Source organism: Lingula anatina, chromosome 1, assembly GCF_051362555.1.
Source record: "Lingula anatina isolate TDL-2025a chromosome 1, LinAna3.0, whole genome shotgun sequence".
NCBI lineage: Eukaryota > Metazoa > Brachiopoda > Lingulata > Lingulida > Lingulidae > Lingula > Lingula anatina.
Window position 1 is genome coordinate 61745960 of NC_141767.1, and position 11615 is coordinate 61757574.

General features: G+C 35.2%; 1 protein-coding gene across 1 annotated transcript; it reads left to right on the forward strand.

Annotated features, from left to right (window-relative positions):
- Positions 1-8: 8 nt before the first annotated feature.
- On the forward strand, positions 9-11579 carry LOC106155174 (uncharacterized). Its single transcript, XM_013529868.2, has 15 exons — positions 9-2117; positions 3908-3986; positions 4281-4589; positions 4931-5062; positions 5336-5513; positions 5676-5788; positions 6044-6348; positions 6717-6912; positions 8594-8716; positions 8960-9117; positions 9354-9485; positions 10013-10080; positions 10307-10439; positions 10780-10884; positions 11142-11579. The coding sequence occupies exons 1-15, from the start codon at positions 1944-1946 to the stop codon at positions 11211-11213; spliced, it is 2277 nt and encodes a 758-aa protein (XP_013385322.1). The 5' UTR covers positions 9-1943; the 3' UTR covers positions 11214-11579.
- Positions 11580-11615: the final 36 nt, after the last annotated feature.

Sequence of the window (11615 nt, forward strand, 5' to 3'; positions counted from 1 at the left end):
CAATATGCATTCAATCCGGTTTCATATTGCTAACCATTTAGTATAATTATTGACATAGTATGATTATAATTTAACATAATTATTATTTAATAAATTATGTTGAAGATCCAGTTAGGTGGCGATACAAGACATTTTGGACAAAAATGGGCTGTTTCTATTAGAGAAAAGTACATCTTTAGAGAAAACTACATTCTCAGCGTAGTGACTTTAGCTAACGGCACACTCGGTCGTCACCTTGATTGGTTGTTTAACTAGTGTTTTAGAATCGCCATAGAATTAATTAACCGTGGATAAACCTAAAATCTACATAAAATTACTTTAGACTTCCATACTAATCTACCATGAAAACCTTCTTTTGTTGTCTCTTTGGTGGTTTATAGGGATTTAACGACATTCGATTCAAATGCTTAACCAAAATTGATGTTACTATTTTATAGGGATTTAACGACGTTCGATTCAAATGCTTAACCAAAATTGATGTTACTATTTTATTATTTCTATTTATCATTATTATTTTTGCGTTATGGTAGACTGGCGATTTCACGACACTCGTTTAGTAGCCAATCAAGGTGGCAGTCTAGCCTCTATGTATATTGTGCCAGTTTTGCTTACTACAGGGCGAAAACGAAATTATTGTTGAACACATCCGAGATCGTTGCACTAGGTGTGAATTACCTTTTCATTGGGATGACTTACGTAGTGCCCATGAATATCGTTCATGCGACACCGATGAAAATTGTTTTCTAACAACTAACAATTTTTATTTCCTCTCAACTTAACCCGCTTAGATGTGTCTAACGTCAACGTTCACGTTGCACAACGTCTCCCGCGCGTGCCGTCACTTCACACCGTCAGCGACACATTTGATTTCAACCAATAACATCCAGACTTAAATCATCGGTAGGTAACAGACGATAGATAACTCAGTCTTGCATTTACTGTGATAGACTTTAAACAAAATACGGTTCTCGACCTTGTAACCTAAGATCTAATATATCCGTTTATTACATCTTAGTTGTAACGAATGACTAAAGAGGAGTATTTTTAAAAGAAATAAAACGGGCCATGGGTTGTGTAATTGATTAAATCCGAATGCGTCTAAGTTACACAGAAGTGAAAGCAAACAGAATGTTCACAGACCTGTCACGGAAGCCTGCCGATACGTTGAGTCCAACAAACACAATCTCCGTCCAGTATCATTATTTCACTGGGTTTTTAATTCCTATTGCAAACCATTCAAATCAGCCTTTCTGCAAACCCACATAATTACTTTGTATGTAACGATTTACCATAAAAATTTTGTCTCGCTATTTTAGTACTCTCATCAATCATTGCAGATCAACATCTTCATTAAATTTCGTAAATGATATTACTTATATATAGTAAGCATTAATAAAAGGGCCCTTAACAGGCCAAATATCAATCAGTCTAGAGAAGTTATTTCGTCAATACATTCTTATACTATAGAATGCATCTTAAGAGAAGACAATAAGGTAGTAATATTTGCTAAGGGCTTTATGCCTATCGTGTGCTTATGCTCATGAGATACCGAGAACTGTTTTCTAACAGCCAACATCATTTATTTCCTCTCAACTTTACGCTCTTCAGCTGCCAACGTTCACTTTGCACAACATCGTCCGCGCGTGCCGTCTACTCACACCGTCATTGACACAGCTGATATCAACAGATAAAATACCAGACTTCGATACATTGCAAAAGAGCCCTGGATTTTATAAGTGGTTTTATCTTCTTATTTTAATCTTCCTATCTTAATTTATTATCTATCGAATGCTTCTTTATACGGAAGTGACAGTAAGCAGAATGATAAAGCATGGCTTATCAAGGACCTGCCACGAGCACCTGTCTACATGTATTTAAAGGGACGTTTTACATGATACTTTTTAGAGTTGTCTTCCGTCTTGTACTGACTTATCAACAATCTTATGAACATGGAAAGTTGTCGGGGTGCCAAAGGCCTGTTGTTGCTGACGATTGTTACAGGTTTAGTCCTCACGACTTTTGCTGTAAGAGGAGAAGAATTTTCTTCTTTTTTTGACTCACCATCGGCAGTGTGTGCCGTCAGACCCGGTGGTAATTTTAGTGCGACTGAGAACCAGGTGGGTAGAATGATATATTGTACACTTTGCTGTCAGGGGCATGGATCTACGGACTTTTTTGACAGTCTTTAAAATCCCGACCCAGTGATATACATCTATTTATCGTGATCATCATTATTATTATAATAATACCTGTTATTATAATTATCAATATTATATAATTTAATAATATACATAGAAGAAATTAAAAAGGATGAATCCCACAAAACAGGATTGTAACCCTTGATGAAGGCTTGTCGCGCCGCCCACAGGAGATAATTGCAGTGCGGTAGTCAAACACGCTGTTAGACACGTGACATTTAACGAGCACACCCTAATGGTAATTGTGTGTAAATTTGGTGATATTTGGCGGTGTCTTTTTAGTTTAACAGACATTTCTATCCCTCTGTGAAACCACAGTGAAACACCGGATTTGAGGGGGTGCATACTTTCAATTTGAATTAATGTTATAAAATATAGATAGGGGAGACCGGGGCTAATTGGACCCCGGGGTAAGTTGCCCCCCCCCCATCAATTTATGACAAAGTAAGTATGGGGTAAAAGAATTGATCACATCATTTTGTAAAGTGACCGTGCTAAGAAAGCGTCGGCAGTGAGTCCAAATGAAATAATTTAGCATCTTAAAGTAACTATATGAACGATTAATCATGTAAGGTATGGTATCTGGAATAAAAAGCATTGTTGAGAACAATTTGCACCAGTGACGTGATCATTTGTAAATAAAAGCACATGGAATTGGGGGTGGGAGAACGTTTTTTACCAATGTTGTACAGTATGCTTACTGTTATGACTTTTAGATTGATTTATTCAAGTTACAGAGTGGTTACGGCTGTTGAAAGTCGCAAAATTCGAACTACACGTAAACGGTTTTAATATATGTATTATTATTATTATTATTATTATTATTATTATTATTATTATTATTAGTTACGGGAGTCATTATGATAATAAAGAGAACTATTTTTATTCCGTAACATGTAGACAAACAAAGTTCTGGGGTTGTTACATGTACAAGTCTGTTATTCTCAAGCATAGACGTATAAAAATGAATGGAGGATTCAATGCGGACTTTGAAACAACAGTTTTGTTTGAACTTCTTTTAAGTGGCATTAAATGATTAATGAATTGACTTTAAATGAAAAGAACATGAAATTGACAACATGTCACATATAACCTTTTGTGCATGTGTCAGTCATCAACATAAGAGAAGTTTGTCGTAGTCAAACGGCATTTTATGGTGACAACAATCTCTGCACACCTGAGGGGTCGCCTCAATGATAACGTCTTGCTTTATCGTATCGTGCGCGAGTCAATTGAGCTCACAATGGGATCAGCAGTGATGCCCCCTGATAAAAGTAGAAATTGCCCCAATTGAGACTACCCCTCTCTTGGAGAATTGAGCATGTGCAGAATGCGCATGTGCTTAAATAAGCTCTGAAGATTGTTGTCGCTGTGTCCCACAAACTTTCATAGTCCCATTCGCAACAAGAAAAAAGGCAACAAAGAATATCAATTGTTCGAAATTTGGCCAAACAAGGCCGCTTTTATTATTTAAACCCACTATTCTAATCATTTTAACGATGTAATAAATTGTTGCCTATATTATATGTTATGGTCTTAGGGATAATAAACATATTTCAAATTATAATGCAAAAGTTCTTATCTACAACAATTTTTCACAAATTTCGTTTGTGGGCTTGCAAAGAGGCCATAACCTTGTCTTAACAGCCCAAGCCCACTGGGCAAAGAAGACCCTACATAAGATATATGAGCGACTACTCATCTTCCAGGAAACATTGAACTTTACTTGGACCGATCTTCCCGGCTACAGTATCACGGTCAAAGAATGGGTCGCCATCAAACAAAATTGTAAGGACTTACCTCTTGGTCATTTGCATAGCGTCTTTAAAATAAGTACCACCATGAAGTTTGTCTCAATTAACACAATTTCTATATACACTTACCAGACGTTATGAATATCTGCAAACTATTTAAAAGTAGGGGGTAACGGAGCTAAAGACTCCAGCCCCATCACAGCTGCGTAGAGATAGGCCTACCAGTATTGTTTTTTCAATTTAGATTTAATTAAATTTTTTTAAATAAACTTTCTTGCGATACAATGAGAGGTAAACGGTGTATTATTTCATTATTTATATATTTCAGGCTCTATGACCGTATACGTACAAGTTGATCAATTTATCCCAGTTGACCCAGGTTTGTTTGAAACAGTCTGTAATTACACTTCCCCAAGTCATCCAGGTCATCTTGCGCTTCCATTTAAACTATTAAAGGGAAGCTCAGTTAGCCCACCTCAGAATGCGTCGAACTATCCGTTCCCTGTGAGTTTGTGGGGGTCAAGAAACGCGATCTTTGAAATAACAGTTCCCGTTTTTGGAGTCAACACATTCGTGGACTGCCCCGTCAAATTAGGATTTACAGCTTTGAGGGGAGCATTTAAGACTCATGTTCTAGGTGAGTTAATATTCGAAATTTAAAAACTCATGTCAGATGAATGCTCCAGTGGGTGGAATATGCACATTTGATGCGTATACTTATCTTATTTTTTGATAAAGTGTGACATTTTATTAATAAGAATTTTTTCCCCTTGAAAAACCGTTTTTATTTTTATATTCTCTATAACTTCCTGTCAAACACCATGTGGATATAAGCATACGGTATATTCTAAATAAGATTTACTTTGTTAATTTAGTTGTTGCTATAACACGATTGCCTGATATGAATTGCTCACAATGAATAAAGAAAACTTAATAGGTAAAAATACACTTAATATGATAAACTTTCAATATAAATAGGGTGTCCTGAGAACAAATACGGAAGATACTGCAACAAGAATTGTCCTCGGTGCAGTATCGGTGGTTATTGTCATACATTCTACGGAGGTTGTGTGTGTCTCAAGGGATGGAGTGGCGCAACATGTGACAGAGGTCTATTCATTTTCCATTGTAGCCTATTGTTTATTTCCATTTTTTAAAAATTTTTAGTGGATGGATCTTGTAAAGAAAAATATTTATGTTCTTTATTGCATTGCATTCTAAATTATTATATTCTATCACTTTTTCTACTTTACATGACAGTGCAACTTTATTTGCTTTTTGATAAATGCTGACAATACTTTTTAATAAGATCCAACAACTTTCCTTGAGAAATGAAATTGGCTAATTTTACTTTCACAGCAAGTATTTATTTTTTGAATTCAGTGACGCCAATGTTAGAGGTCACATCGTCGGCAAACGGTGCTGTTAAACAGAAGGAACGCATCCAATTTAATTGTAACATTTTCCCATCTTCTCTTGAGACTAATACAACCATTAGGTGGTTGATGAATAGTCAAAACATGTCTGATGATGCATTCGTTATCCACAAAACGGGTAACAGGTACGGCTTGCTTTAATATTGTAACATTTTTAGTTTGTACATTTTTCAATATTGATGAGCTTTAGTGCTCATTATCAAATTGTCAAACTACTTCGTAGACATTTGAAAAATATATAGTTTGAATACGCTTTAGTTAGGATATCATTTGGATTTTATTTCCAGGTCTATAATTTTCCCAAAGGGAATACACACAACAGGAGATCAGAATGTCACATGCATTGCTTCAACCACTTCTGGACAGATACTGTCTACAACATACGTCGTTTACGTGGAAGGTGAGTATTTTATATTTTTATGCCCCTATATATATGCCCGGTCAGTATTACCTTAGAAATGATGTAGGTTCCATGAAATTCAACAGGCTATATTATAGTGTGTAATCAGTAGTTTAATAACCATGCAGACATAGGGTATTTGCTTAACCGACAGGTCATGATCGCCAAAAATGCCATAGAAACTGCAAACTTTTTCGTATTTGTGATATTTAATTAGATTTGGTTGTGCTTTTATTGCTTTATTTCGTACAATAGGACACGAGACAACAACTGAAGCAAACACAGTGTTGCCAACGAGTGATGATGTCGCGACAAATGATGGTGTTGTGCCGGCAGAGCCAGAAGGTGGCACTAGTACTGGCCAGGAAGAGCCAAATTATGGAGTTCGTCAGCAGAACAACGACGTACCGGTACTGATCACATTTGCGATGATTGCATTGGCCGTACTTATTGTCGCTGCCATCATCACTACTATTGTCGTAACTCACAAGATGCGTGGTTCGACAAAAAGAATATTCACGCCATCAGATATGTATGCTGAATACCACACATACCTACAGGTATTGAATCTAAGATAATTTTGAATGTTCTACTTGGGACAATGATAGATGCAATAGCGTCTTTTGCGCCTCATTTTAGTACATCAAAGGGTTTATTCTAACTGAAGAGTTGACTGACATATAAAAAGTACGTTTCAAGCATCTTTATAATACACTTGAGAATTAGACCCTTTCCATTGGAGTTCAAACAATTTTTTTAATGTGCAAAATAAAAATGATAATAAAAACAACAATAATTATAATATTGTGAAAGAATTAATGAGTGGGGAGGGGAGAGAAAAAGAAAAAAAACACGGGAAAGAACAAAAAGGAAACGGGGATATACTACTAATTTTTATCGATCTTTTTTAATTTTCTCAAATTTACAGAACCTTATTTTCTCTGGTGATGAAGATGCGTCTATCTTAGATAATCAAGAGTACCTTCTGCAGAAATGGCAAGTGCCAAACAACGAACTATTTGTGGGTGAAATACTAGGCGAAGGGGAATTCTCCCAAGTATTCAATGGCCACATACAATGGAAACAGACACAGATGCTGTATGTGGCTGTAAAAATGCTGAAAGGTACGTTTTTAAGACAGATACATGACTGCCTTTTTTGATAATCTTCCTCCTCTGTAATAACACGACAGGAAGGACAATCGTACAATCGCGATTTCATGCAAAGGTTCAAACATGCAGAAATGGTGTTCAATACTCAGTGTTTGTTAACACCTAGGGAAGAAGAACGTGTTAAAATATTCTCAGTTTTTTAAATATGAATGATTATCAGGATAGAACAAACTGCGGTTATAACAAGTTATCAATACCGTGCTTATTGCACCATTCTGACATTTTTTCCCAAACGAGCACCGAGTTTCCATTCTCAAAAAGCAATTTCATCCAGTCAGTTGCCTCTCTCTTTCTCTCTCCCTCTCTCTAACTCTCTCTCTCTCTCTCTCTCTCTCACACACACACACACATGTTCATGGGGTAGTTAAAATTGCTCCCGTTGAGAAGTTGTAATTTAAGGTTATTGTAACCCTTTATTATCATCCAAGTACCGAAAAAGAGTTTTTTCCTGCATCTAATTATTCAATAATGCATCTTTTTTGTGCTAATTTAAATGATTGAAAAAGCCCTCGAAAATATAAAATATTGGTGTTTATATTTTTTCGCTGTGCAATATATAAGCATAGGCAACTCAAAGCTTTAATCGTCAATTTAACACCTTTCTATTTTGAGGTGAGACAGTAATCGGTATAGGCCGTAGCTTCATCCCTCAACAAGCTTTTATCACGAAAAGTGGCAGAGTTGTCCAGGAGAGTATAGATTACAATCCCGTGTCGTCATTTTGGTTTAAACGTATTTGTTATGGAGTTATGAGCCCCTAATTACAGATTTTCATAAAACAAAGGCATATTTTGGTTTATCATCGCTAAAATCTGAACTAAGACTTTTAAGAAAAATTGCTGGCAGGGATTTGGAGTACTAAATAGTGTCATTAAATCGGCGTTGAAACGATGATCGTTGGTGCTCAGTTAAAAGAGAAATTTGAGAAACCGATTTTTCAGTTTTTACCCAAAAATCGAGATTATTACGTCACCCGTAAGATGGCGTATATGTCACTGAACACTGAAGATTTATCTATTACCCAAAAGAGTGAATATCCCTAAGTTAGTCAATTAACTGATAAGTCATACTTTTAGATAGTAAATGGCATGTGATTGATAAGAATTAATTGTGTATAATAGAAGTAGGATTACTTAAGATACGGTGCACTGTTTTCATCTGTTAACCTAACTGTAATACTCCTCAACAGGGAAGCTGTAGTTCAGATAACAGGCTCATATCTAGAAAATGGAAATATTTCAGCCTTACAAAGTCCAACAATTCTTTCGTCAATCTTTTGATAAGCGTTGCTTCGTATCATATCAAACTTTATTTCTCCCCTGGACAGTATTTGCCTATTTGTAATGGAAAGAGGAAAGTTTTTAGTATGAAACATAAGAAAACTACCAAAGATGTGCCTAGTAAAAACGTGTTTCACACACAGGTAACGCTTTCAAAGTTACATAATGAACATTTAAATTTAAAAATAAATTCAATACCTTCATTCTTTTAAGAATAACCAAGGTTTAACAAACATGAACAGATGAAACTGTTCCTTAAACCTATGTCATAATGTCTATTCTTGTCCATAAACGTTTTCCGTACACTTGTCTGTGGGCTCCTCTTGAATGCAAACGAATATTTTCCCCTATAGATCCTAAGAACCTGCAGTCACAGAAGGATTTGCTGGCGGAGTTCCAAACCCTCTCCGAACTCTGTCCCCACCCAAATGTGGTGCAGCTCATAGGCGTGTGCAACAGGAGGTTTGGAAACGATGGTAAGCTACTTCAGTTTATTAAGAAAAAAAAAACAAAGTGATCATATTTTTCATATATATACATATATATATTCTAACATATGAGGCACAAGGCAGTACATAATACGCATGTGGTCTCATTTATGCTAGTTTCTGTTTTCTTGTCTTTGTTTTAAAATCATCAAAACAATGTCGAGCATGCTGGGTTATAAAGCTTACCCTGCTTACCGTTGCATCAATTCACTCAATTGACTTTAACTATAGACTACCGGTGTCTGGTTATGGAAAACATGGCTGGCGGTAACCTGAAAACATTGCTGCAGGACATTAAAGATGGCAGGGAGTTGTCTGTAAAACCTAAGAACGTGTCTCGTATTGTGGTGGACATTTTGGCAGCTATGAAACATTTAGAGGAGAAAAAGGTAAATTTCATTGAATTAAATGCATTCTTATTTTAATATTTAAAATGGATGTTAATTAGGGTCCAGGACAAGAATTTGGTTCCTTGAAAAGAAAACACGATCTGTATTTTTTACCTATCTTAAAACAAACAAATATGACTAAGAGAGAGAGAGTTTTAAGTGTCAAAAACTTACAATGTCTGAAAAAATGAGTTTACATTAAACTATATATATATTTTTAAAACCTTCATTTACAGGTGGTGCATAGAGATTTAGCCGCGCGAAATGTTTTATTGACCTCTGACCTGAGAGCAAAAATTGGAGACTTCGGACTGTCCCGAGACACCTACCTCTGTGGCAACTACAGAATGGCTGACAGCCACGGAAAGGTTACTTTTACTTTTCTTCTGCATTGATTTACAGTTTCACGAGTAAATGGAAAGCGCTTGCGTAATATAACTGCACGATCTTTTATTTATAAATATAAAGTTGTTGTTCATTTAAAAATAATTTCACTCTCGAGCAAAAGAGAAGAATGTTTTTATCACACATATTTTTTTCATAGCTGTTTATCTTTTGTTTTATGTGCATTTTAGAATGTAATTTATCTGTAATGTAAAGTAATTTTAGAATGTATGGGAAAAGGTACATTCTGCTTTTTCTCCAACTTACAACTAGCGGCAGTCCGTATTACAGGTTAAGGATGAATCTGTGCCACATCGAATCATATAATCAAACGTTGTGCCGTTTTATATTCTAAACAAGCATTTTGAATTTTTTTAGTTGGATTTTCCTTCCCTGTTTTCCGGGACCGTTTTTTTTTTTTTTTTTTTTTTTTTTTTTTTTTTTTTTTTTTTTTTTGTGTGTGTGTGTTTGAAATTAAATTTGCTTTTGTCTCAATTTGTATCAATTACAGAGGTTGCCTTGGTATTGGATGGCCATTGAATCCATGGAGAACGGAGAGTTTACATCAAAGTCAGATGTGTAAGGAGATTTATGATCAGTCAATTCAACTTGATGAATAGATAAATAAACGGTTGATTAAAATGTAGCAGTAATGTCATATTTCTTTCTATCTGTAATAAAGGAAACCGGTTAAAATTTCTAGGTCCGAGGAAGTATTTTCATTATAATCCTGACGTACAGCATTGTTTAGAGTTTTACATAGGCCTTACTCCGTATTCAATGCATACAATTGTAAAAATTTCAGTTGGGCTTTTGGTATCCTATTGTGGGAGATTGGCGCGCTAGGATCTCTGCCGTATCCGGGGGTTGATCCGGTGGACCTACTTGTTCTGTTAAACAAGGGATACCGGATGCAAAAACCGATTTGCACATCAAATGTACGCTTTTATTGAACTATAGATGTCATGTCCTGTGCATTTTGAACTGTTATATAAATTTATAATTTTACCATTCTTTTTCCAAAATGCGAAACGTAGATTGTACCAGATATAATACAAATTTAACCTTGTACTCTACCTGTGACATTTTCATTGTCTAAAGGGGAAGAAACGATTTTTTAGGTACAGATTTTTTAAATTTTGTAACATCATAGTACTTGTGTTACAACATCAGAATCAGAATTGTGAATATTTACTTTGACGTCTAAATAAGCGACAGGAATTTGCAATTGCAGTTTTTCATTGTCACTGATACTTCCCATGCAATGTTTGTCTACAGGAATGGTTCGCAATTATGATGGAGTGCTGGGGAAAAAATCCAGACGGAAGACCAGCATTTAGCAGCCTTTATCATCATTTCAAAGAAATGCATTCATCCAAAAAAGTAAGCTTACTATAGTATACAAACTTATAAAACATATATAAAAAATGCTTAAAAGAACATTAGCCTCTCACAGGTGTTTTTAACCCAAAATTAAAAACCCCAAAAGAAAATATGAACAAATGACGTGCAAGTGCCCTATGGAACATTAGACTAAATTGTGAAAAAAGGTTTCAAGGGAAATTTCAATATTCACCCACAATAAACTTAGGTGCATGGAAACAACAGCAACCATCGTTTTAAGATTTATTCTTTTTCAGGGATTTCCGTATCTGCCTATGAGTTCTCCGCAACAGATTGAAAACTCTTACCTTACCATTTTGCCAGAGTGAATAGTCTCCAAAATGGAGGAGTCACGCAAAATTTGATGTAACGTGACTGATATAATTAAAAAAAAACATTCAAAAAATAATTGCAAAATAATGCAATACTAATTTTTTTATTATGTGTAAAAAGTATATAATTGCATGGCAAATAATGAATGATCTATAAATACATATTAAATTATGTACATGTATAAACATACTGTATTTCAATATTTAATACCCCATGAGCAAATTAATCCAATAATTAGCAATATATCTTATTATTGTTTTGAATTAATTGTACAGAAATAGGTGGGCACAGTATAAAAATACCTGGTGACGTCACTTGTATGCATGTGCTATTGTATTAAGATAAAACTGAATTATCACTAATTGTGTTTTGCTTTAAAGAGCCAGATTAATTTTGCT